The sequence below is a fragment of the Neltuma alba genome, unplaced genomic scaffold (assembly GCF_004799145.2).
Source record: "Neltuma alba isolate B1F8T4 unplaced genomic scaffold, ASM479914v2 tig00005771_pilon, whole genome shotgun sequence".
Lineage (NCBI taxonomy): Eukaryota > Viridiplantae > Streptophyta > Magnoliopsida > Fabales > Fabaceae > Neltuma > Neltuma alba.
In genome coordinates, this window is record NW_021634225.1 from 1 (window position 1) to 24,620 (window position 24,620).

At 38.4% G+C, this 24,620-nt stretch overlaps 6 protein-coding genes across 9 annotated transcripts; 1 reads left to right on the forward strand and 5 right to left on the reverse strand.

The window, feature by feature from the left end:
• The first annotated feature begins 2,048 nt into the window (after positions 1 to 2,048).
• On the forward strand, positions 2,049 to 5,732 carry LOC114748642 (ATP synthase mitochondrial F1 complex assembly factor 2-like). The gene is made up of 4 exons (XM_028937082.1): positions 2,049 to 2,680; positions 3,471 to 3,645; positions 4,714 to 4,991; positions 5,151 to 5,732. Exons 1-4 carry the CDS (start codon positions 2,240 to 2,242, stop codon positions 5,256 to 5,258), a joined length of 1,002 nt encoding a protein of 333 aa, XP_028792915.1. The 5' UTR covers positions 2,049 to 2,239; the 3' UTR covers positions 5,259 to 5,732.
• Positions 5,733 to 6,874: 1,142 nt separating this feature from the next.
• On the reverse strand, positions 6,875 to 8,665 carry LOC114748641 (succinate dehydrogenase [ubiquinone] iron-sulfur subunit 2, mitochondrial-like). Its single transcript, XM_028937080.1, has 2 exons — positions 7,922 to 8,665; positions 6,875 to 7,442 (listed from the first exon to the last, which is right to left on the reverse strand). The coding sequence occupies exons 1-2, from the start codon at positions 8,584 to 8,586 to the stop codon at positions 7,262 to 7,264; spliced, it is 846 nt and encodes a 281-aa protein (XP_028792913.1). The 5' UTR covers positions 8,587 to 8,665; the 3' UTR covers positions 6,875 to 7,261.
• A 1,150-nt stretch (positions 8,666 to 9,815) lies between these two features.
• Positions 9,816 to 10,395, reverse strand: LOC114748644 (mavicyanin-like). Its single transcript, XM_028937084.1, has 2 exons — positions 10,221 to 10,395; positions 9,816 to 10,138 (listed from the first exon to the last, which is right to left on the reverse strand). Exons 1-2 carry the CDS (start codon positions 10,393 to 10,395, stop codon positions 9,816 to 9,818), a joined length of 498 nt encoding a protein of 165 aa, XP_028792917.1.
• Positions 10,396 to 11,068: 673 nt separating this feature from the next.
• Positions 11,069 to 15,197, reverse strand: LOC114748650 (uncharacterized membrane protein At3g27390). Its single transcript, XM_028937092.1, has 11 exons — positions 15,107 to 15,197; positions 14,532 to 14,930; positions 13,893 to 14,001; positions 13,605 to 13,800; positions 13,374 to 13,510; positions 12,804 to 13,092; positions 12,420 to 12,526; positions 12,199 to 12,337; positions 11,894 to 12,089; positions 11,522 to 11,762; positions 11,069 to 11,418 (listed from the first exon to the last, which is right to left on the reverse strand). The coding sequence occupies exons 2-11, from the start codon at positions 14,623 to 14,625 to the stop codon at positions 11,187 to 11,189; spliced, it is 1,740 nt and encodes a 579-aa protein (XP_028792925.1). The 5' UTR covers positions 14,626 to 14,930; positions 15,107 to 15,197; the 3' UTR covers positions 11,069 to 11,186.
• A 3,400-nt stretch (positions 15,198 to 18,597) lies between these two features.
• Positions 18,598 to 21,780, reverse strand: LOC114748648 (pentatricopeptide repeat-containing protein At3g46610-like). Of its 4 annotated transcripts, none has more exons than XM_028937089.1 (2): positions 19,272 to 21,780; positions 18,598 to 19,172 (listed from the first exon to the last, which is right to left on the reverse strand). In XM_028937089.1, the coding sequence occupies exons 1-2, from the start codon at positions 21,505 to 21,507 to the stop codon at positions 19,165 to 19,167; spliced, it is 2,244 nt and encodes a 747-aa protein (XP_028792922.1). In that variant the 5' UTR covers positions 21,508 to 21,780; the 3' UTR covers positions 18,598 to 19,164. The 4 variants fall into 4 exon arrangements, with proteins under 4 accessions (XP_028792922.1, XP_028792921.1, XP_028792923.1 ...); XM_028937088.1 differs by having other exon boundaries at positions 18,598 to 19,180; XM_028937090.1 differs by having other exon boundaries at positions 19,369 to 21,779.
• A 1,225-nt stretch (positions 21,781 to 23,005) lies between these two features.
• Positions 23,006 to 24,516, reverse strand: LOC114748643 (BAG family molecular chaperone regulator 2-like). Its single transcript, XM_028937083.1, has 2 exons — positions 24,139 to 24,516; positions 23,006 to 23,988 (listed from the first exon to the last, which is right to left on the reverse strand). Exons 1-2 carry the CDS (start codon positions 24,380 to 24,382, stop codon positions 23,756 to 23,758), a joined length of 477 nt encoding a protein of 158 aa, XP_028792916.1. The 5' UTR covers positions 24,383 to 24,516; the 3' UTR covers positions 23,006 to 23,755.
• Positions 24,517 to 24,620: the final 104 nt, after the last annotated feature.

Genomic DNA, 24,620 nt, shown 5'->3' on the forward strand with positions numbered 1-24,620 from the left:
TAAGGAACGGAGGGAGTATTAGATATATAATGTGACTATTTTTAAAGAAGTAGGAAAATAAAATTCTTAACAGTAAGGAAATTTAATTTATTGTTAAAAATAAATTATATATATAATGTGACCATTTCAAATGAGGAGTTTGTGTGTCTTTTTTTTTTTTAGGTGAGGTGTGAGAAAATTCATGTAGGGTCAGGTAGGTAAAAATTTTTAACACCCAAATAAATGTTCTAACAGTATTTTCCAATGTCCTCAGCACACAAAAAAAAAAAAGTTTCAAAAAGCTTCTTCCAAAAATCCATTTCAGCATCAGAAGTCAAGATTGATCAAACGTGGACCCAAACACGTTTGAAATGCTCCTTCTTAGCTTATCAAGCGGGGATGCACGTTTGGGGGCCCCCAAACACGTGATCCTAAACACAGTCTAAGCGATTGGGGATGGCCTTGGTCGCACAAACAAAAAATGGGAAGATAAAGTTGGCCCGTGGCCATGGCTGTACTATAATTACTTTAACATTATATTAAATTTTACTTTCTTTCACGTCTATTAAACATAAACATATATACAGTACTTTTTAAGACCATGAAATATATTGTAAAAAGGAATAAAAACACCTTATAAAGAACACGTCGTATAGAAATGGGAGTAGTATGTATGACCAAACTACCGAAAAACTGATCCTTGTTTTCGTAACACAGAAGCCTGTGGCGTCTTTTTGTTTCCGACTCAGAGCTGCTCCGTGAAGTTTTCTCTTTCTTTGAGAGACAATACGTGGGGCCAAGATAGATGAGTGGATTGAAAAAAAAATTAAAAAAAAAAGAGGCAAAAATTGCATGCTCCCTTTCTACTATGTGATTGAGTCCACTGATTTTTTTTGGGGAATAAAAATAAATAGATAAGACAGAGGAAGTGGCATAATTATAAATTATCAGAGCTATTCTCTCCATGGTACGCTACACAGGACAACAGAGGAGGGGTCATGAGGAGCGGAAGACGATGAATGCACTGATTAATCAGCTGTTCTTTCGGTTTAGGGAAGGGACGGTGGGTCATCTTTTTCTGGTTTTGTCGCCCCTTCTTCCCATGTCATCCCATGCGTCACGTTTCAGTGGTGGTCACTTGTCCCGTTCCATTCATCCTCATCCCCCCATTACTCAATCATCATCATCTCTCTGTTCTTCCTCGTGCTCCTTTCAGTTTTTGCTGCAACATTATTCATCTCTGTACTAATCAGTCAACCCCTCCGCTTACCTGTGGCCATGTGAATTTGTCCCTGAATTCTAAAGGTCCACATGTGAAGGAGCCATGTACAGTATTGAGCCTGACTGGGATAATGTTTAAAAATACTTATGAGCACGTTTTATGTAAGATAAACTTTATCTATTTATGTTTATCAAGGAAGTAGTTAAAATTAGTTTAAAATATGTAAAGCATGTAATTTCCCCCCCCGAATATATATTTATTAATGAAGAGAATAAGTAAAAGATGTAATAAATGAATTAAAAAGAAAAGAAAATATATGTGGGTGAAATTGAAAAAAAAAACTACTAAATATTTAGACAAAAATAAATTTTATCTTATAAAAAAAACTAAATCTCTTTAACAAAGTTTAGTTTATATTTTGAATGAGAGGGAGTAACTAATTAAACAAACCGTACCCTTTTGACTTCTTTTTGGAAAGAACCGACCAATAAAAAAGTCCTGCATTACTTGCTTTTCCTTTACTCATAAGCACAATGTAAATATGGAGTCATTCGCAAGAATGTGCCTTTTCTTTATGCCGCACTAGTCTGATTAACAACAAAAGGTCCGTTCTTGAATTGTCTTTTTATAACTTTTTTATTTCCATTAACGTGGACGAGCCCCGAAAAAATAATTACTCAGAACAACAGCCCAGTGGGCTTCATTAGGGTTGATGATGGGCCTCAAAGGGCCCATCACAGTCATTTCTCCTCCCCTTCTTCATCCTCAAAATGGAAGAAACTTCTCTGGCATTTTTCCAGAGAGACCAGAGAGAAGCTGGCCTATTCAGAGTGAGAATGATGGATCGACGAAAAGTAGCCCAGTGAGCTTAGCTATAGTTGATGATGGGCCTCGAATGGCCTATCACACTCGTTTCTCTTCTTGTTCTTCTTCCCTTGCCTAGGCTTCTTGACTTTACTATTCAGTGCGCACCTTCGAATCTCCAAAGCTCCAACCGGAAGAATCTTTTCTGCAAATCTTAACAGAGAAACCAGAGAGATGGCCAATTCGCTCGTAGGAAAATCCATAAAAGCAATAAAAAATCCGAATCTTCTCACTGCGCTCTCAGCTTACCCCATTCGCAAATTAAGTTCCGCTGCCACCGTTGAACAGCCTCAGTCGGAGGGTCCCTCATCGTCCTTCGCCTTTTCCTCTGACGGGAGCAATGAGAAGAACGAGGATAGCATATACGTCAAGGGACCAAATTGTAATCGCAGGCAAGATGCGTCGTCTTCTTCAGTGACCATGCCCATGTCGTTCATGACTGGGTCGATTGTGGGAAAGCGGTTCTACAAGCAGGTAACAACGAGGGAGGCAGATGATGGGAATGGTTGCACGGTGATGCTGGACTATAGAACTCTCAAGACGCCTTCCAAGAAGCCTCTGAAACTCCCTACTCTCGCTCTTGCTAAGGCCATAGCTGCTGAATGGGAATATCAGGTATGCTTGTTATGTCTTGGTCAATTCCTTTCTAGGTTCAGGTCTGTGCAACCTCCTTTCACTGTCTCTTCCTGGTGTAATTTTTCCTTTTTCAAAAGAAAGTGATCTCATATGAAACTTTGAAGCTATTGCAGGAAGTAATGCTGCATATTATACAGTAGCTACTGCCGATAACTAGTCCTAGGAACAGATTGTGAGCATGTTATACAGAGTCACAGTAATTGCCAAGCTGAAAGTGAGTCTAGGTTAGACACAATTCCAAATTGTTGCAGCACCCTGTAATTGATGCTTCAAAATTCGTCTTTACTGAATAGATCTCGAAGCTTTATGTTTCTTTGTTAGAAAACAAAATTGGATCCTGACAAGGGAGCCTGAAATTTGTACTAGTTGATTATTTCATGTTGGTGTCCAGTTCCAGTTGCCTAAGTTAATCATAAAAGTGAGCGCGCTTCCTCGTGTTATAACTATTTAGTAAATATTTGCAATATAATTTCTTATAGAAGCTACAATTACGCTAGGGTTTATCTCTAATTGTTGCAAATTATCGGCATTAGAGGATCTTGTTGTTTGAGATAGGAGAATTATTTATTCAGGAGTTCAGCCCTTTCAGCTAGATCAGTCTCTAGACCTAGCGATTTTGGTTTCATAGTACATCCCTCACCCCGTCCATATGAATGTTTCCCCTTAAAACTTTATTCAAGTTTTTTATATTTGATATTTTGTTTGACTCGTTATGGCTGGTGAGGAGTATTATTTAATTTGCACTCAGATTAATTTTGATTAATCGCAGGAAAAAGATGGCATAAGGCCTTTCACAATGCCTCTTATGAAGCTTGCTTGTACGGCCCTGGAAAGAGTTCCTGTCACTCGGACCAAAATCATTGAGAATTTGATGAAGAAATTCAACCAAGATCTAGTCTTTTGTCGTGCTCCTGGTGATAACGATCTTACAAGCAATGTCCGTGGTATGCTATTAGTTGATATTTCTCTTCTTTCAGACCTCAAATAGCAAAGTATTACACGATTGGTTGCCAAAAAAAAAAAAAAAAAAAAGAGCAAAGTGTACGATTGCCTGATGTGAGTTTATGCTCTGAATGAATAAAGAGAATCATCATCGCAAAACGGAAAATTATAAGATTAGAACAAAAGAAGAATAATGTTATGTTTGATTGCTTGGCTGTTTAGCATATAAGTTTAGGTTGGAGAATTAATTTTTCAACATAAAATTTAAATTTTATTGCAAGTTTTTTCACTATTTGCAAACTGCTGTAGAGGTGTAATAGATTTGTTATATTAGTTAGTCTAATGAACTCTTGGTTAGACGGTTGAATGATGCCTCTATGTACAAATACGCTTGAGTCTAATCCAGTAAAGATATGACGTGGTTGATTTGATTCATGCACATGCTCCAGCCTACATGTACAAACACCTGAATAGTGTAGCTCATTGACCAAACTCTTTCCCATGGATGAGGAGCTTACCCAGTTTACATTATAGGCATGGGAGGGGGACTCGATTCCCACATTGGAATTATGGATTATAGTGTGGGGTTTATAGGGACCTTAGGCTCTCTAACTTGGCAGCAAGTGTTGGATGTGGTTTTCTCGTAGGTTCCTATAAATTGGCATCAAAGCCTTGCACTTTGCCCTAGTTGCAATATTGCAGCTCAGGTAGTGACTCTAGTGTTGGCCCCGGGTAGAAAGCTAATGCAAAGCCAGCCTACTTGGGCACTGAGGTTATGCAGTGTGGTGGAATGTTGGGAATCAATGATAAAATATGGGACTTGCGTTCAGCAATTATGAGATTCTAATGTAGTATTCATAGGGACCTTGGTCTCTCTAACTTCGCGAGGTAACTTTTGGGTTTCCTATCAAGATCCTTGCTGCATTTGAAGCGATTATTAAACACTATTTCTTTTAATTTTCTCATAGATCAAAGGCTTTTGGTTTAAGAAGCATTACAGTTATAATTAGCATGGAACTGAACACTTACACGCTCCCACCAATTCTGACTTAAATCTTTGAAATTTGTAGATCGCCAAGTGGAGAAAATTGATCCCCTGCTCCATTGGGTGGAGTTGGAATTTGGCTTCAAACCTACTGTCTACTCCAGCTTTTTTGGTGGAAAGCAGGATGATGGTCTCTGCAAGGCCGTAGAGAACCTTCTAAAGGGAACGGATGATTGTGAATTGGCTTCAATTGATGCCATCGCCGCAGCAGCTCACTCTTTAATTATTGCTATTGCTTTAATTCGTGGTAGACTGCAGATTGAGGAAGCAATCGAGCTTATTAGACTAGAAGAAGATTTGCAGGTTCCTACTTGATTAACCTTCCCCCTCTTTACATAATCACCTGTTTGGTTTTTCTCCCTGAAACTTGTGCTTGAAAATCGAAGCGCCGAGCTTTGTGCGCATTCTTGATCTTTTGAGAAATCAAGTAACAGTCTTTATTGTTCCCCCCTCCCCTTCCAGATAGACAAGTGGGGCCTGGTTGAAGGTGGGCACGATGTGGATATTGCTGATCTCAAGGTGCAGATTTCTTCAGCCGCTGTTTTTCTTGGTTTGTCGAGGAGAATATAATTTCTGCACATCGTCTCTCAATCCAAGTTATCATACGAAGAACTAGCTATCAGGCTAGTTCATGGAACAGGTTGTCGATGTGATATCCAGAGCCTACTCAAGGTCGCGAGCAATTTTGTATTGTTGATGAGTTAATACCTGATAATTAGGAATTTTCTGGGTGATAGAATAAGACGTCAACTTCATTGCGTGAGATGTTGCCTAGACTTCATGGCAGTCAATGTTTGGTTTGTGGGTTGGAAGAAGGTGATGAAATACGCCATTGACACGTTTCAATACAGATGTCAATGTTTAGTGAGTAGACAAACAATCACGATGTTCACAGAAATAAAAGAAACAAAAAAGGAATCACAAACACGAATTTAGGTACGTAGTGCATGATAGAGCGTTATATTTTTGCCAATGACATAGCTTTGAGCAGATGAATAATTGAAAAACTCGTATGCAAGAAATACATTTACTCACATTTTTGTTGCGAGTGGTGTTTCTATAACATCGGTACAGCATTATTTAGTAATGGAATTTTTTTCACTACAAAAAATGACTTTAATTATCCACGACTATGATTTGTAATAGTTCATGAAAATGACAACCAGCAGAGTTTCATGTAAACGAAAATTGTGGGGACGATGAGACTCAGAATCATGAGGGGTGTGTTTCAAGGATCATCTCGACAGCATTGGACGCAAAGGGGCGGATGGTATGTGATGTCGCAGTTGCAACAAGCCATGTCGCAGTCATTGTTACATCCTGCACAAACATTATTAGTCAGCGCTGAAGGACGTGATCTAAAAGCCTTGCATTTTCTCCCCTCCCCCCACTTCGTTACCTGTTATGGTCACAAATTGGGGTGGTTCCATGTCCAGAGGAATCCTGACATTTGGAAATCGAGTTCTTCCTACAACACTGGTCCCTTGTTCACATAGGATCACGAAAGCCAGGAGCAATGCTATTTCCAACATCTTCATTGGCCTCATCGTTGATTACCTGGTGATTGGAATTAGAATAGCTCAAGGTTATGTCGGCTTTTCCCGGTTGTGGCTTGCAAGATTGTGGACAAGTATCATCGTGACAGCCTTACCCCTCACGGCTTCCGTTATGTATTGAAGCATCTCCTCTTTGTAAATCATTACATCGATTTCACATTCCGATAATTTTACGCAAGCCGTGAATAGATGTAATGATCATTTCATAACTGTGTCCATACACACTTTCTGATTTTAGTTACTTTATTTGCTTAATTACGTTGAAGGTCCCTCATGAAAATTCTATGAAGTGATTCCCCATAGTCCATACCCACCGAGGCTTCTCTAATGAAGACACAAAATAGCTCTTCTAGCTCGGCCGAGATTCCACAAAAGTTCTACTAGGGGGGAAAACACAATAATTGAAAGACAACTATAAAATGGTAACAACTCACGTATGAGTCTTCCCCCACTTGGTACTAAGCTTGCCGCAGCACGATCTTGATTGCGCTTCTTCTGTCATCAAAACATCACGAGATTGGGAACAGAACAAGAAGATGCGTAAGTTTTATATCCATGTGTCAGTTTCAAGCAATAAAAAGGTCAATCCTCTACCCTTAGAACAAAGATATGATCGCTCCATGTAATGCGTTGGCTGCAAAATCAGCACTCTTGAATTGTTTTTACATCCAGGTGCTCCAATACTGACACCCGTACCTTTATAAACAGTCGGTCAAATAAATTTAACCGTCACGAGACAAAGACAATTTGAGATACAAGCACAGCTTTATAACCTCACGGGCGGAATATTAAGCTTCTAAGCAGAACGACTGCTGCCAGTTCATGAGATAGGATTCTCTATCAGCACTTAGTTTCGAAGACAAGGGTAACATGCTCAAAACTCCAAATTCACAGAAAACAGACTCGTAAATACTTGAGCAGGCTTTATTAACAATCTAAATTATCATCCCCCACGTTGAATGGAAATCAATTATCAATTGCACACATCATCACGCTTCTAACATTAGAAATAGAATCTCAAGTCCTGGCCAATCCCATCTCAAGGTTTTTGATATGTTGGATTTGCTTTCCAGGGCTCAAGCCCTTTGGACAGGCACGAGTGCAGTTCATTATGGTGTGGCAGCGATAGAGCTTGAATTCATCGTTAATGGCCTCTAATCGCTCTTTAGTGTACTCATCACGACTGTCGCTGATCCACCTGCAATAAATTCGACAAGAAGAATTAAAAATACCATTTTTACCGGGAAGAAAACAGAAATGTCGCTGGATATAAAAAAATGTACAAGACCAAGGTCCAAAAAATTCACATAGCTTTTATCCCAAATGTGCAGGGAATCAATTAGAAGGGGCGTAGGAACAAGAACAGAAATTGTACTCTATCTGAAGTCCAGACGAACAGAAATTTAAAGAGTTTGCCAAAAAAAAGAACATGCATCACAATTGACAGCTTAGAAAGCTTATTTGCGAAACCACAAGCAATTCACATAATTCCCATATGACATAAGTAAAATTAATAAATTCCCGAGCCAGTTTATATACATAATTTACACACGAGTTAAAGAATCACAGGTCAAACTCAATTTCATATTGAACAAATCAAATACAAAAAAGCAGTTACTGAAACAGTCAATTGCACAGAGCGTTGATAAAGGATGAAGATACTTAAACAGGCATTACCTGTTAGCGTGGAGCAGAGCTGCGGGGCCCAGATACGACTCGGGATTCCACCAGTAGCTAGGGCAGGATGTGCTACAGCACGCACACAATATGCACTCGTACATCCCGTCAAGCTTAGCCCTATCCTTCTTGCTCTGAGGTACCTCCTTACCAGGAACGGGGGGTGGGTTCTTCCTCTTCAACCAGGGTTCAATACTCTTGTACTGATTGTAGAAATTGGTCATATCCACGACGAGATCCTTGATGACGAACATATGAGGCAAAGGAGTGATCGTGGTTGCAGAGCTCGTAGGGATCTTGGTCAAGCAAGCTAAGCCATTGCAGCCATCAATGTTCATGGCGCAGGAGCCGCAGATTCCCTCCCGGCATGACCTGCGGAAAGTGACGGTGGGATCGATCTCGTTCTTGATTTTGATCAAAGCGTCAAGGACCATGGGCCCACACTCGCGGAGATTGATCTGGTACTCCTGAAGCTGAGGCTTGGAAGGATTGTCGGGGTTCCATCGGTAGATTTGGAAGGTCTTGAAGGAGGCGGAGTCGCGAGCGGTGGGCTCCACCTGCTGGGCTTGAGCCTCGGAGGCGTGCGCTCGAGCGCTCAGCAACTTGGACGCCGGCGACGATGAAACCCTAGACAGTACTGACCTTCTGAACAAACTCGTCGCCATTGTTGTCTGCAAGAGAGAATACGAAGAGAAGAGACGCTGCTAGTGGGGGGCACGGAAGGCGATCAAAATCAAAATGGTTAAGGTCTTAAGGATGAAGAGGAACGAACTACGATAAGAATTAAGGAAATAAATAGGGGTATTTTGGGCAATGAGAGAACAAATTAAAGGCTATTTGTTACTTTACGTGGGAAAATGCTTGAACGCCCGGTGGTCGACGTGCCCCCATACTGCCCGCTGCATTCGTCAGTTCGTTTAATTTAAGTGGTTAGCGCCATAGCCGTATGAAACTGTGAGTAAGACGGTGTTTAAATGGAAATCAAACTATAATTTTAAAAGTATTTTTACGGTTATGAAGTAAATATATAGAGTAGTTTATCTCATTTTACAGAAAAGTGCTTTTGAGAAGTACTTCTGAAGATTACCAAACACCCTCTAAATTATTCCAATTTTTTCAAATCAAAATACGTTAGTTCAATATTTTTACAAGGAGTTTTTCTAAAAATGATTAAAAATGCATAATAGCTAAAGAATTAATTTTCTTCAATATAAGTAAATTATAGAGAAATTAGATATTAATAATATAAACATCATAAAAAAAAATATCATGAAAAGTCATCCCCCAACCCTCACCGAACGTATTGTCGTAACTCGTAATGACTCTCGATGTATGGGCAGCAAATGGCTTTCGGTTTTGGATGACATACTTATTTGGGCTGCTGGATGAGACAACTTTTATTGGGCCGAAATTATTTTGAGTTCAGATTTGGGCCATTCGGGTCATGTAAGTGCTGGGGCGGAAAAAGCCTTTTTAAAATTTTCCTGCATCTGTGGATTGTCAATACCACAGAACTTCGGATCCATCCCGCCAGTTCCGTCGTCCGCTAGAGAAAATATTCGGAATAATTAATTAGTAAAATCAATAAATCTCGTCAATTTTCTTGGCCAATCCCGGAACACGTCACCAGTCCTCTCCAAAACCTTTCGTAAAACTCCTTTAGCTAAGTCATCTAGTTCATGAGTAATTATGAAACCGCGATGCTTCTTTACCAAAGATAAAATTTCATAAAAGAAGCAAAGGCCAACAAAGGTGTGGCGGTACTAGTAAACCATAATAAAATGCATAAATAGAATCCAATACCAATTACCAAGTCTTACTCTTCTAAGACCTATAAAACCAACGAAAATAACAAAACTCAAGCACTCTAGCCTAAGACACGACCTGAGAGAATTCAAATAACGTAAGAAGCCACAAAGGCGGAAACAAAGAAGACGATCTTGGGGACGAGCGGCGAAGCTGGATGACGAAAAGCAGAAGAAGAGTTATGATGGTGATGATCAGGAAGTGAGTCCTCCTGGGTGAGCACCCTCACGATCATCTTCTGTCCTTTCTGGCAATGCCCAGCCGCGCCACTGATGAAGTAGAAAGAGCCCGCATGGTCGAACCTGAACATTGTGTTTCCGTTGTTGGAGAACATGTTTGGGTGACTGGAATTGCAGTTCTTGTAGCCTTCTTCCTCCACCTCCATCACCGAGTCTTTCTTGTACTTAAACCCTACACCACACCAATGACACAAACTAAACACCATTAATCTATGTTCAATAATGATGAGAAGAAGATGAGCATGAACACTTACGTATGGAATCACCAACTTGGAACCTATTGTGTGAAGCCCATTCATGGTACATGTTGGTCTGATTGGCAGGTGGGACTACCCATCCTGCTGATCCTCCTACCTGGAACTCAAAACCAGACGCACAGCACAGCACTGTGGTGAAGAGGAGCACAAAAAGGAAGGTGGAAGAGGCCATTGCAAGGAGGAATGAACAAGATTGAGAATAAGGCCACGGAGATGTGAATTCGAGAGGGATATGCTGATAAATACGCAAGTTTTGATTCGATTCGATTCATGTATATATAGAGATGGAGGGTGGTGAAGTAGGCTTAGAAATAGGAAGTTGGGAAGAGAAATGGAGTAGTGGGCGGTTACAGACTGACGGTGAAGCTGGGAAGTGCTAGGTAGTTATTTTTGACTGGGTCTGATTAATTAATGAACTTGGAAAGAATTACAGATTTAATCAAGCCAAACACAACAGAGGTGTGCCCTGTAATTCCGGGTTATGGGCTTACGATGGCTTACTCTTGTTCTCATTCATTCAGAAAAGTACCTGGACAAATATTACCCTAGTAATTACATTGTCAAGCCCTTAATCATTATCTTTAATAATAAGGATATGTGTTTTCTCCACTAAACAATGCTAGAAGGTGGCAAAAGGGGGGGGGGGAAAGACTAATCAATTCTAAAAATCTGCTACTTTAGAGGCGTTACTTGTTTGGTTGCTCTCTGGATGGAATGAAATGTGATTGCATTTTTTCTTCAATGTAAGCATTCATTCATATTGATATTGAGTTTAAACTGCCAAAGCCATGTTTCTGGAAAAGTTTGGGCGTATATCGAACAGTGTCAGTGATTAGAGATGGTAATAGTGATGACGCTTGGAAGGCAAAAATAGATTAAGAATAAAGACTATTACACTACATGTATAACACCGTATTTGATGCTTTTAAGGTTAAGATGAAATTGTCAAGCAAGAAATTGGCGTCAAGAAATTTCCACGTCTCTTTCAACACGTACTGACTCTTGATCAGACCCGTTAGTTTTTCTGCCCTTAAAAGAATTGAGACTAATCATCCGACCAAATGCACTCTTTGATCTGGCCATTGGATGAGCTCCATGCTTCTCTGCAAGATCATCGGACAATTTGTTCACAAGATAATCAAACCGCCGCCGGAATGTTGGGAACCTCGACATCGATTTCATGATCCCTTGCAGCCTGACATATAATTCAACAGAAATATCAGACCAGAAAGCCCCAAAGAAAGTGTTCGAAAGCTAAGCCTTTTTCATTTGTTTTGGTCTTTTTATCTTTTTATCACCTTCTAGCCAATCCATCGAGCTCAGCACGCTTGCGCTCCGGTTCAGGAGCTGGGCCGACGCTAGAACTTTTTATTCTCTCAAGATCACCACTCCAAAGAACTAATTTGCTGAGGTAATCCTCTTCCGAGGGAGAGAGATTCTCTGCTTTGATTTGGTCTTTAATGATCAAAAGAGGATTAAGGAACCAATCAAAGAAAGTCTCAGATGGTCTGTTTGTGGAAGTCAGCTCTATATCATCAGCTGCATCAACAGAAGAAAGATGGACATGGGAAAGAGAGAAATCAGATAACCAGAGAAGGAAAACAGAAAAGAGAGAGAGAAAAAAAAAAAAAAGAATTACCACCGCTCCAAGTCTTTCACTTGTCACTTACTTAATAAAATACCAGTGGAATTTGCTTTTGCAGAGCGTATTAGTGCCTGAAGAAGGCAATATGCTGGAAAACCAACACTGATAATTTTACTTCCTTTACCAGACTTGGCTTCTTCAATGTCCTGACGCGTGATTAATCCTTCTGAAACCATTCTTTCTCCAGCATTATGACATTCTCTAAATAACCCGTCTAATAGCTACACAAGTCATGAACAATCTCCATTTAGTACAGATCTGAGTTTGCAATAACATAGGAAATGAATTATCTGTCAAGAATCCCTGGACACATTATGCTACAAAGAATACCTCAAGTGGTTTTAGTTCCCCAATAGTATTTTTCAGTGAAGATGAGCGAGAATATGTCTTTTTGAAGGAGCCGGGTTTCGAGAAGGAAGATGCACGAGAAGTTGATTTTGTTGACTCACTCTTTCTCCGATACTGAGGCCTATTAAATATCAAGCTCGTAAAATACACATAAAGAATTAACAACATATCACAATAGTAAATTTTAGGGAGCAGAAGGAAACCTGGGGAAGCAGGATCCTTCTGGCATGTCAAGAATATCATTGCTGTATTCATCATAAATTGACATAGCCGCAATAATGTAGCGGAGCCCAAATAAGATAGAAGACTCCTGTACTTCAAGGAACAAATAAACGTTTTAAAAAGTGCTCCTGAAGTAACTTTAGCATCTACATAAGGTGTAGGCTTCATGGTTGAGGTGCTCAGCAGTAACACACATATCATATGTTCAAGCATTTTGGCTTAGCAAACATTACAGGAGAAATAGTCTGTAATTTATATTTACACTAACAATAGCAACAGAAACAGTGGGAGACTGAGAAGCCTATTAAAAAGGCCTCTTCAATCATATAGAGAAGACACAGCTAATCATATAGATAAGGATTTACCTGATAAGCAACTATCCCTGCATAAGCACCGAGGAAGACGCTCGCTAACATGGACGCCAGAACTGACCCAATAACAGCCAAAGGCCACAGAAGAATAGCAAGACCGGCGAAAGGTACACATATTGTCTCCAAGAAAGGTCCTTCACGACCTATGAGGTCATGAAACAAACGTTTCCATCCTTTAAAAAGCATGTAAGGACTTTTGAAGAGTGCCACAAATGATATCACAGGCCCGTCAACTAGGATACCAAGCACTCCTGCTATAATAGCGCCAGGAAGATATAACAGTCTGCAATAAAACAGGAAAAAGAAATCTCATTAGAATTTTGAAAGAGGACTACCATGTAACTTAAGACTTCTGCCACAACAAAACATCATGTGTTATGCAGTACTATGAGTCATGTTATCTAGAAATCCATTTCACCGTCAAAATTTTTGTTTAGCTTCGGTAAACTTCCCAGTAAAGTTTACAAATTTTACTTTCCATGACGTAGAGTTGGCTATTCTCTGGTTAAATCTAGCGTGGACTAAAGAAACACGAATAAAACTTGGTGAGGCACTAAATAAAACCTGATCTCGAGATATTTCACATCCGGAGGCCCCTTCTGTCTCAAGTCATCCATAATCGAGAAATATGAATAGAAACACACATCTCTTACATCTCTCACAACGGTAAAGCTCCCTTTCACTGCGCTCCATGTACCATCCTGCAAATTGCAGTAAAGAATGCCATGTAGCGCATTACAACAGAAGAACTGATATTTCAACAAACATCTCAAGAACTAGAATTCAGAGACATACAACAATGCAGTGGTAAAACGTGTCACTCCTTCCTTCCCCAACCGCTTCAAAAGTTGCCAATATTGGTTGGAAAAACCCATACGCTGCTCCACCAATTATACTCCCAACTATGCCAACCACAGGCCACAAAATCAACAGCACAGGAAGAACACATGTGCAGATAACAAACTTCACAATTGGCCCTAATTGCTTAGCTCTGTCCGTTAAGGGAATCAATATAACAAAATAATTACGATTGCAAAGAAAACATTAGATCAATGAGCAAAAACTCGAGGGAGTGGCAACCACCTCACTACGCAGTAATATGTCCAGAGACTGTGCGCTGCCCAAAGACCAATGATGATAGTAGAGTTCCCAATGGTGATTATTAAGCATATCAATGGGCAAAAAATGATACCTGACATAAAAGTAGTGTAGTTTTAGCATTAATGATATAGCATGCATAATAAATTGAGTTTCTATAACATATCCCATGGTGGAAATGGTAAAATCATACTTTGAAAGGTGAAGATACCCGTAAGCCTTTTATACTAAATCATTCGAATAGAAGGCTTTTTGTCGGTTTCTAAGATTAACCATCGTAAATGACGCTGACCAAATGTAAGTATTTTTTTCCCCTCTAGATGATGTGATCGACCCTTCTTACTTTGCCATTAAAGTAATTAAAATGAATTGTTAGTCAGCAACAGTGTGTGAAAAAATAAGGCACTTGAGTATAACGCAAAATTCAACCCACCGTTGGTGTGCGTGGACAGAAGAAAGAAAGATAAAATCGCAGCCAAATGAATATTGAACAATTATGTTTAAAAAAGGTCAACTATGAACAAATTCTATGCATAAACGGGCTATCACAGAACTGTCACGAATTTATGATCTTTCTCAAAAATTTGAAACTCGAAGAAGAAACGAGAAAAGATTGACCCCCACCTTTAATGCTGCCTAGAAGCAGAAGTCCGATGAAGTAAGGAAGAAAGCGAATAAAGTTCAACAATGAAGCCCGTAAACCCGCGGGTGGTTCCATTGCTAACAAGTCCTTTCCCACTCAGATCTCTCTGAGATTACCACGAATCCATCGTACTCTGAACTCCAAGATCACCGCCTTCAAGTAGAAAAGATCCAAACTTTGGCCAGTTCAACCTTCACGAAGAGAAGATAAAGATAGGGAAAGAAACACCCAGATGCTTGAAGCTTGTTTCCAGGAAAGCCAGCGAAATAACTTGCGCAAAGAATCGAACTTTTTTCATTCGGAGCCTGGTAACCATAGATGTGGATAAACAAAGATATGAATTTTCTGAATCCCCTTTGCTAGTTTCTGGAACTCTGAGTCTGCTAAATATTAATAAAATATTAGAAAAAGAAACACAAGGATATTTATTGAATATGAGACTGTTAAAACAGTTCTCGACCTTGAAATCAGGGGACAGGAGAATATCATGAAGGGAGCAATTAACATCAAAGCATCAGGATCAAAATAATGCTTAATTGCCCACCAAAATCCTCACCTGTCTAATTCCCCTCTCGTGCTGGTTCTTCTGTTCTTGGGGATCAGTTATTCTTTTATGCTTAAACCAAAAGCCAAGCAAGTTGGGTCACGTATGGTGTGGCGTTGGGAAAAGGAACCATTTTGATATTTGAATGTGTCGACAAAAGGAGTCTTTGGTACAAGTAATTATTTTTAAATGCTTTGGTTTGCTTCCACACCGATTCCAACAGTGTCACTGGGTGTAATGCCGCGGAAGAAGGATTAAAAACCTGTTTGGCCGTTGGCGAGAAAGAACCTTTTTTTGCCGATATTTTTAATTATATCCTTCCTTTTTTTTTTTCCCACGGCATGCCTCAGTCTCCCAAAAAAACAACGACATGACTCAATATAATAACTGTCTGGACAGAACACCTGTCTGCCACGTCAGGTTTAGAGGGCCAGGCTTCCGATTCATTGAACCCAAGTTCTCACTTTCTTCTCTCTTGATACATTCGGATTTCGGAAATATAGGTTAGCAGTTGGCATCCTTGGAGTTCGAGGGCTACAAATTGGGGGCTGTCATTATTATATGTGGCTTCGCTGTAAAAAGATTCGATTTTTTTTTATTTTCTTTTATTTTTCTTGCGTAGGCCAAGATTTCAATTCATCCAGTGATACTCCCCTGTCACTGTGATGCCGACTCCATAACCATCCAAACGCGCCAGCTCCATAAAATAAGAAATAATATCGCCTTTTCCGATAAAAAGAAGAATCAATGCCTCCCAAAAAAAAAAGAAAAGAAGAAGATAAAAAGAATGCAAAAATAAAAAGGAGAAAATGACGCCGATTTGTTTGCTATTGAGATATTGGGTTTTGGGGTCAAAATTGTGAAATTGGTTAAGGCTCTTTTTTTTTTTTTACCTGAGGTTAAGGCTCTTTAAATTTAGTTAATTAGTTTAATCAACAAATATGAATATATATAAACTTCGGGCAAGATATTGAAAGTAACGCAAACTGGATTTATCATAGTGATTACTATTATGTGCGCGATGTTGAATTTTAATAGCATAGGATGTGAATATAGATGTAAAATATATATATTTGGCTCGATTTTGTTTTAAAATTATTTTAATAAATCTAACACGTAAAAAAATTATCATGCGAAAAGAGTGCCCAGGTTAATGTCTTTTTGACTTTTTGTAGAGGTTGGTGGTTGGGTGCAAACTTCTCCATGAAAGCTACACGTACACGCTTCGTAGCTTGCATGTTTCTCTTAAGTGCACATTAAAACAGTGAAATGATTAACACACGCCTGGTTTGGATAGGGGAAAAAAAAGCATGTATATGGAGAATAAAACACCACGAGAAATAACTTATTCAACTAAGGGAAAAAAAATATTTCTCTAATTTTTAATATAAGACTTATTTAACTAATTTAATTATATTAAAAAAGTTACGTAAGGTATTTAATTATAAAAAATATGATAAGTTTTTTCTAAAGTATCATAATAATTTTTTTAATATCCCCCTCCCTCTTCTATTTGATTATGGTTGATAGAGTATCTATAAGGGTAATTTAGAAAAAATTGATAAATATGATAAATAGATGTTATATTCAGGACCTCAATAATTAGATCCTATATTAAGGACAAGAGGAGTACTGTCTTTAAAATTATTATCTCTCATATCTTTTTTTATAATATAATTATACATATATATATATATTATCAAAGCATATTCTCAGATATTGATAGTGAGGTAATTAATTAATTGGTTAAGCTTGGCTAAGTGGTTAATTTGATGATCATCAAACATAGACCCTGTCGGCGTCACCATCTATTATCGGATGAAGGTTTAGTGCGTGTGTCCTTCCCTACCTTTTTCTTTTTCATACATAATTCGTGTTTACGTAAGCTAACATCTTTAAATCATCCTAAAATGTATCAGATCTTAGTTTAAAATAAGTAAAAAAAATTTGTACCAGGCATAACCAGTCCTCAATAAAATTGTCTAATTTTGTGCTATTTATTTGGTTGGTATATCCCTCTATTTATTTAAATGCAATTTGTCTCTAATAACCTTGTGCTAAAAGTAAAAACCAATTATATTATTTAGAGATGAGACTGGAGACATTGTATTTTTATTAATAACAATCACACTAATAAATCAAAATTATTTTTCCCTTCATTTTACAATTCTAAATATATTTTAAAAATAATAACTCGAACAAAGAAAAAGTACAGGAAAATCATGCATTGAAGCCATAATACTATTTTATCCGCAAAGTTTTTTCTCTGTAAAAGTGGAGATTTCAGGGAAAGAAAAGCATGTTACATTACCCTAAATTCTTTATAAAATAACATTTTGTTTCTTTCTCTCCCCCTTATGCAGAGGCAAAGTCACTGACAGATATTTTATGTAATATTTCTTGTCCTCAATGTAAAAGTTAAACAGCTAATTTGTAATAAATATATATTGATTTTTTTAAATTATCCTCATCTAATCATATACATTAGAATTATATTTAGACAGAAATATCTTATAATTAATAATAATATTTTTAAAAACACATTATAAATTTTAAAAATAAAATAGATTGAAATGTTACTTAGAACTATTAACTAGCTTTTATGTTTAATAGCGGAGATAGTAGTAAACTGATGCATCCATCCGCAGATGGCTAATCTGGACAGCGTAAGTTTATGGTTACCGTGGAGGCAACGATGCTTCGTGCCCATTTAATTATGATCGTCGTTTTGCGCTCAGTCTTCGTTTTGATGGCAAATCCAAAATGATATTTGGCAAAAACAAAATCATGGTTTTAAAAGTGTTTTTACGGTAAACAAGATAAATATGTGAAGAAATTTGTCTCAAATTATAAGAAAGTGTTTCTAAAAAGTACTTTTGAAATTAACCAAACACTTCCAAATAATTTAATTTCAGTAATTCAATAAAACCAGTAAAGTTGAGGGTAGGAGACTAATAGTTCAACAACAACCTTCAGAATCTGCAGGAATCTGACATGACGTCTCACCTGTACGGAATTTTTTAATAGCTGCATCTATAATTTACAAGACAAAACATGCGTAGTACAATCGGAATGAAATAGGCTTTGTCTGGGTAAAATGTTCAAATATTAAAATACAAAAGAAAAGGGGATGTGGCTAGTCTGATTTGGTGACCGACACTGACTAAGAGGAAGGGGCATGTGATCCCGAGACACCATATCTTATACGTGGTTGGCTGTAAATACATTACTATTTATTTAAAAATTTAATATTCTTTTTTACTTTTACTCCTCAATTAGTTACTCTATATGGATATCTCATTTTTTTTCTCACTCATTCCTCCTAATATTTTTTCTTTATTCATCATTTTCATAAATAAGGATTTATTTTAAAAAAGTTCATTTTTTATACATTTATTATTTTAAACTAATTTTAACTAATATTTTCATCCATGTAGTCTAGCTTGGCTGTTACTTGTATATAAGACAGAAGGGAATAGCAGTAATGCCCCAGCCTCCATTATAAGGAAAAGCAAAATTGGATTCTGGCGAAGACAACATGATAATTATAATTATTGTTTATGACTATGTCCTTCTTCCAGTATTATTTCACTTAATGACTTCAACGTCTCCTCCCACCATCTCACGTCACCATCATCTCTCACGATTCATAACCCTTTTTAGTTTTGTTCCAATAAAAACACATATGTTCCGCTTTGGGCCCATTTAAATGGCCTGCACCGGCCCATCTCCTGCAGCAACTATTGTCGACGGAAACAGCCGAGAAGATTTTGTCACAACAGAACGTAGCTGTGAACTTATGACTGCACGACCGTACATATAATCTGCGTGTCTTTAGCTATTAATATGACATTTCTCTTTATTTACCCAAAACTGAAAGAGTTACTTTCGATTTCCACTTGATTTCAAAGGTGGATGAAAGTTAGTGCTTTCTTGTTCAGACCAACTCGCAGCACAAATAAGACTGAGCTCCTATATTTGACGTCGGGTTCAAAAGCGAAACTTGCTCAGTTGTGTATGAGCAAAGAGAGGCGCTTCAATTTCACGGCCAAGAGTCTCCAGAGGAAGTATCAGATCCCTGATTTACTTGACAAATAGGAAAGGCAGAATATACAAACGTTACAAACAATAATTGACAATGGTAACATACAACAGCGCTAAATTACTGATTCACTACCTTCTCTCTGAGAGTAATAAATTTCACTCCTATCGAATGGTTTACTTTTCTTGGGAACATCTGCCAAGTTATAAAATTCAGTCAGTGTCTTTCTAACCTGCACTTTCTTCTTCTTCTCTGGAGGACGTGGTCCTAAGAGATTTAAGTCAATGGTGGCTCCATAAGCGCGAGAAGATTCCAACACAGCATCATAGGCTTTTGAAGATAGATGAAGTCCCTCATTGTGTGCCCTCGTGTATACCTCAAATGCCAGCTTCGGCTTCCCATCCTTAGCAAGAGCCTCAATCAGCATTTCGTAAGTTATCTCGTTGGGAGCAATCTTCTGAGCTTTCATCCTGTGAAACCATTCATAGGCTGCACTTCCCATGCCATTCCTTGCACAGCCACTGATTATTGCATTGTACGTCACTACTGTGAGTTCAATTCCTAGTGCTATCATCTCGGAAATGATGTCATCAACTCTGTTAAAATTTCCCAGGGCAGTATGAATTGAAGCCATGATTGTGTAGGCATATGCATTTGGCTCAACCCCTACCTTGATCATATGGTCCCACACTCGAAGGGCCTCATCGTAGAGTTTTCCCTTTTCCAGAGCACTGAGTAAAGCCCCATAGGAAATTATAGTAGGTTTTTCACCATTTTCCACCATTCTCTTAAATATTTGCACAGCTGCACTGGTTTCTGAAGCCTTGGAGCAGGCCACAAGAACTGCATTCCATTCCTTGCTTCCAGGTTTCAGACCCTTATCTTCCATCTTGTTTAGCAACCTGACACCCCATCTCCATATTCCCCTTTTCTTAGCTGCACTCAGAAGAACATTGAAGTGCGACATTATTAACTCATATGACAAGTTATTTGGCTTTGGCCCTTTGTCCAACAGATCCTCATATATCTCCAAAGCTGCCCACCACTTCTTGGCCTTTCCCATAAGCCAAATTGCATGGTTGCAGACAGACAAGCTGATTTCACTATACCTAGTTCGTATCCTGCTGTATAGCTCTTTTGCTACTGGGTAATGGTCTTCACGGGTACAAGCCCACTCGAGCTTCTCAAGCTCTGCCCGACCTGGATGAATCCCTGCTTTACCCATATCATCAAGCAGCCGTAGAACTTTATTGCTTAAGTTATCATGGCTGACAAGCCAACGGCGCATTACCTGATAGCAAACACGAATTGTGAACTTTTCGAGCTTGATGTACTCAGCCTCCCAATCTTCTCCATCATCATCTTTTCCTATTTCACCTTGACGATATTTTTCTCTAAATTTAACAAAGAAATTCAAAGCTCCATAGCCATCTTCCATTCTTCTATATGCCAGCAAGGCTTGAGAATAGGACACTGCAGATGGAATGAGGCCCTTGTTATGGATTTCCTCAAAAACACTGAGGGCCTTGTCGCCTTCTCCTTTTTCTATGTAGATAGCCATCAAAGTATTATATGTCACAACATTAGGAGTGATCCCTGCTTGATCCATTTCATTCATAATTGTTTCAATTTCTGCAAATTCTTGAGACTGTTTGACTGCACCCAACAGACTATTATATATGAACAGATTTGGGCTAAAAGAACCATTGGTTTCAATCCTTTTCCTGTTCAATAAATTCATAAGAATTAATGCAGAATCCATCCTCTTCTCCTTGCCAAAACCTCTTATGATGGTTGAATACACCTGAGGGGGCAAGTCCCCTTTGTCCTTAAGAATTTCCTCCATTTCATCTACTGTCTTGGCAGAGAGCAAGCTGAATGCAAGTGCTCGAACATCAATTTTAGAGTCAATCTCTTCTCCTTGCATTTGTTCATAATAACTGTCTTGAACTTCATCCAAATTTAAACAGTTTATACCATCTCTGTCACTGTCAAGCGACGAACTGTTTATGGAATCAGTGTTCTCCCCGATAGCCTGATCCTCCAACGCCCATGCCAAGGGAGCCATGAATCCAATATCATTCTTTGGTTTGATAAGGGAAGCGAATTTAAATTTAGAGTATCCTAACAAAATCCCACACTTCAAATCAAAATTTGGAATTCCAAAGCAAGCTTCACTCCTATTAATTCTTGAATTACTTGAACAGTCAAAAACACCAATACTTCTACTCTGAGAAACGGAAAAAACAGGGCCCAACTTCTTTTTCCTTCTAATTGTCGCGCAGATATAGAAATAAGAATCTACTTCAATGCTCGAAGGACGTACTGCAAAGTAGTTGCCATTTGAGGGCTGAGCGCTTAGAGTTTGCATGCTTCCCTCTAGGAAATAGAAAAGCAAGATAAAGCAAAAACCGAGGTAAGAAAATCTTACTTGCAGCTAGAAAAGCATAATCTTTCTGCTCATGATAGCATTACTGGGGAAGCAGAAATGGATGAGAACAGCAAATTGAGCTTAAAATACTATGTTCTGGATTTACGAATCTTTGGTAAATTAATCAATGAAGATTTTCGTGCCATGAAATTGATTTAGATTAGCTCGTTGGGTGGCCCTCGAGTCTCAATCCTTCGGGTGGATAGGCTTCGGATGAATTCAGAAGGCTTGGATGTTCTGGGGGGCAGCGTCGTGGCCTTCGTACAACCATTGATAGAAATGAACGAATCATAATACTTGAAAGCGAAAACCCAAAAGGCGAGAAGCAGGAAAAGGGAAATATAAATCTAAATATATTTTTATTTATATTTTTTATATGTTTGTAAAAGGAAATATCTCGGGCATATTACCAATTTTATTAGCATAGATTTTTTTTATATTGTTAAGGTTTTAAGAGTATGTGTGCAACTTCAAATGACAAAATTAAAATGAAACCGCTTAATTAAGATAGGATTATACCTATAAGCGTGTTACGCTGTTACCAGTTATTAATTCAAAAAAATTCCACAAGTGATTAATCACAAAATAGTTGTACTCTTTTCAATCCTATATATTATTTTGTATAAAGAGTTGCAGCATTAATTTTTTTTTAAAAATACCAATTTACAGCTACTTATGATTTTTTTTTTAAAAAAATCATATTTTAAATGAGAATAAAACTTTTAAAAAAATATTATTTTAAAAGGATTTTAATTATTCAGCTTTCATTCTTTCAACGAGGTGAATACAAAGAAGTGCTCACGGACGAAGTAAATTACTTTCCCTGGGAGGGAAAAACCAAAACTAAGGTCATTCCCACGATGGGAAATTAATTATAGAAACCATTTATTTTTTAAGGAATTAGTGCGATACAATCATATAACATCTATAGTTAAAACTAAATATTGGTTGGATACAGTAGAATGAACTAGTTTCTTATAAAGTGACAAATCCCGCTAAAAGAGATGTACACGTTTAGTATTGAAAGTGTCTCAGATAAAAAGGATATCTATGCGCATTTATTTTAATAATTAAAAAAAAAGCTACGCTCTGTTCTCCTTCTCATGCAGATAGTTGTAACTTTTGCGTGCCACTTCGTCATCGTAAATCAAGTTCGCACATATATTCATGGTAATTTCAGCTGCTTCTTCGTCTTTCCAAGTTTCTGAGTCTACTGCAGAGCTTCCACAATATGGGCCTTCTGAAAAAGCTCAAACCGTGCAATTTTGTATTCATATGTTAGGCTAACCAACCAACCAAAGAGAAAATTATGCTTCAGTATCATAAGTTCTCAAAATAAACTGGGATTCTGCTTCTTTTCTGCCTAATTTTCACTGCTCTTATTGACTCATTGTTTCATGCACAGAGATGCTACCAAATAACATGTCTTTAGCCGCTGTGAGGGGACACAAAAAGAAAGCATATCAATGGCAAGCTTTATTCTAGGATTCTCGTGAGTGTAAGCAGAACTCGTACACAGAATCAGATGAAAAAGGCTTGGATGCAACTTTAAAGCGGTTCATTCTGATACCAAGAACAAGGAGGAATCCTTTGAAGCTGCTTCCCAAGAAAGATGAAGATGCCTCTGGCCCTCCCTCTCATGGGACCTCTTGTGCCTCACGTCTCTCACCTTACTTTTTTGACCCTATTATTATCTCAATGAAACAAGCTGTATGCACTTAATTACAGGACCCAACTACTTCAACTTTATAGCCTAAAGATCCATGATCCTTTTCTGATCAAGCTGCGTCCCCAAGCTTAGCTGAACTTCCGCTTACAACTTTAGCTTTAGCTTTGTCATTCCCTTTGTTCTGTGTCTGCGTGCACGCGTGGGTTTATGTAATTGGATACAAGACAAAGGCTATCATGTACTCATGATATTATATTCACATGTAATCCGAAAGAAATCAACACTTGTATAAGAACAGGGCAAACCCTCCATACTGACACCGCATTGCATTAACTTACACAGTTTTTTTTTTTTTTTTAATTGAACAAAGCCTCAAACCGACGGAATATAAGTACACATTAATATCATAGTTTCGTAATCTAAGACAAAGAGAAGAAAGATGCATATCATAATATTCGGCAATCTTCACTTTTCTCTGGTGGTTAGTACCTAATCACAGTTTAATTAAACATAAATTAGTCATACACTGATGGTACGACAAGAAGTGTTAATGGGTTGGCTTCTTCCTGCAAGACCAAGCAGCTTCTTCTCCTCCTTGATGGCTGGATCTTGTAGCAAGAGAACCTTGTCCTTGTCTCTAACACCAACCATGTGTAGGTATTCTTCATCCTCTCTCTCTCTGCCTTTGAACAAGACCCTCTGCTCTCTGGGCTCCATCTTAGTTATCAGTGACAATATCATCTTTAATTCCCCTGCAACAAACAGTTCATCCACCACTTTAGTCAAATACCTCATGGGTTTTTCTCAATTACGCCTAAAGTCTGAAACTTCGGGCCATAAATATTAAATAACCAGTTGAACCAGGAGAAGATTAGAAAAAGTGGCAAGAAGGGAATTCATACCAAAAGTTGAAGTAGCTTCGATGGAAATGTCATGCCAGTGAGACACAGTTGAAACTCTAATGGTGATGAGTCCCTCTCCTGCATTTTGACTGGTGTCCCTTTTCTGAACAAGCATGCCACCTGGACGAAGCTCCCATTTGATTTCACCCATGCTCCTGCAATCCTTCTCTGATGGGGCTGCTCTGTTTCCCCTGCTCAGCTTGGAACTGCTTCTGCTAAACCTCATGGATCTTAGTTTCATCATCTTTCTCTGTCTGTCTCTGAGCTTTGTAGAAGAGGAAAAACCAGGTTGGTGAAGATGAAGATGGAGAGGCAAACGGGTTACATATATAAATACCAGCTAGAAAGCGTGGAAAAGGACAAAGATGGAAGCAAGAAGGCTTGAATAAAATAGAAGTCGCCCTTTTGTTGCAAGAAAGTAACACTTTTTTTATTTCCTATCGTTTTTTTATTCTTGCAAATGGCCCAAGGCACAGAAGCAC

What these genes read in the sequence shown, in the direction of transcription:
- LOC114748650 (XM_028937092.1), bottom strand. Translation starts at nt 14,625, where the DNA reads ATGGAACCACCCGCGGGTTTACGGGCTTCATTGTTGAACTTTATTCGC. An exon ending in GTGAAATATCTCGAGATCAG is followed by an intron (nt 13,093 to 13,373) that starts GTTTTATTTAGT and finishes GTTTTATTGCAG; the next exon opens with ACTGTTATATCTTCCTGGCG. An exon ending in CTCGATGGATTGGCTAGAAG is followed by an intron (nt 11,419 to 11,521) that starts GTGATAAAAAGA and finishes ATTATATGTCAG; the next exon opens with GCTGCAAGGGATCATGAAAT.
- LOC114748644 (XM_028937084.1), bottom strand. Translation starts at nt 10,395, where the DNA reads ATGGCCTCTTCCACCTTCCTTTTTGTGCTCCTCTTCACCACAGTGCTG. An exon ending in CCAAGTTGGTGATTCCATAC is followed by an intron (nt 10,139 to 10,220) that starts GTAAGTGTTCAT and finishes GGTGTGGTGTAG; the next exon opens with GGTTTAAGTACAAGAAAGAC.
- LOC114748648 (XM_028937088.1), bottom strand. Translation starts at nt 21,507, where the DNA reads ATGCAAACTCTAAGCGCTCAGCCCTCAAATGGCAACTACTTTGCAGTA. An exon ending in TTATTACTCTCAGAGAGAAG is followed by an intron (nt 19,181 to 19,271) that starts GTAGTGAATCAG and finishes CTATTTGTCAAG; the next exon opens with TAAATCAGGGATCTGATACT.
- LOC114748642 (XM_028937082.1), top strand. Translation starts at nt 2,240, where the DNA reads ATGGCCAATTCGCTCGTAGGAAAATCCATAAAAGCAATAAAAAATCCG. An exon ending in TCTTACAAGCAATGTCCGTG is followed by an intron (nt 3,646 to 4,713) that starts GTATGCTATTAG and finishes TGAAATTTGTAG; the next exon opens with ATCGCCAAGTGGAGAAAATT. An exon ending in GACTAGAAGAAGATTTGCAG is followed by an intron (nt 4,992 to 5,150) that starts GTTCCTACTTGA and finishes CTCCCCTTCCAG; the next exon opens with ATAGACAAGTGGGGCCTGGT.
- LOC114748641 (XM_028937080.1), bottom strand. Translation starts at nt 8,586, where the DNA reads ATGGCGACGAGTTTGTTCAGAAGGTCAGTACTGTCTAGGGTTTCATCG. An exon ending in GCTCTGCTCCACGCTAACAG is followed by an intron (nt 7,443 to 7,921) that starts GTAATGCCTGTT and finishes AATTTATTGCAG; the next exon opens with GTGGATCAGCGACAGTCGTG.
- LOC114748643 (XM_028937083.1), bottom strand. Translation starts at nt 24,382, where the DNA reads ATGATGAAACTAAGATCCATGAGGTTTAGCAGAAGCAGTTCCAAGCTG. An exon ending in CGAAGCTACTTCAACTTTTG is followed by an intron (nt 23,989 to 24,138) that starts GTATGAATTCCC and finishes TGTTTGTTGCAG; the next exon opens with GGGAATTAAAGATGATATTG.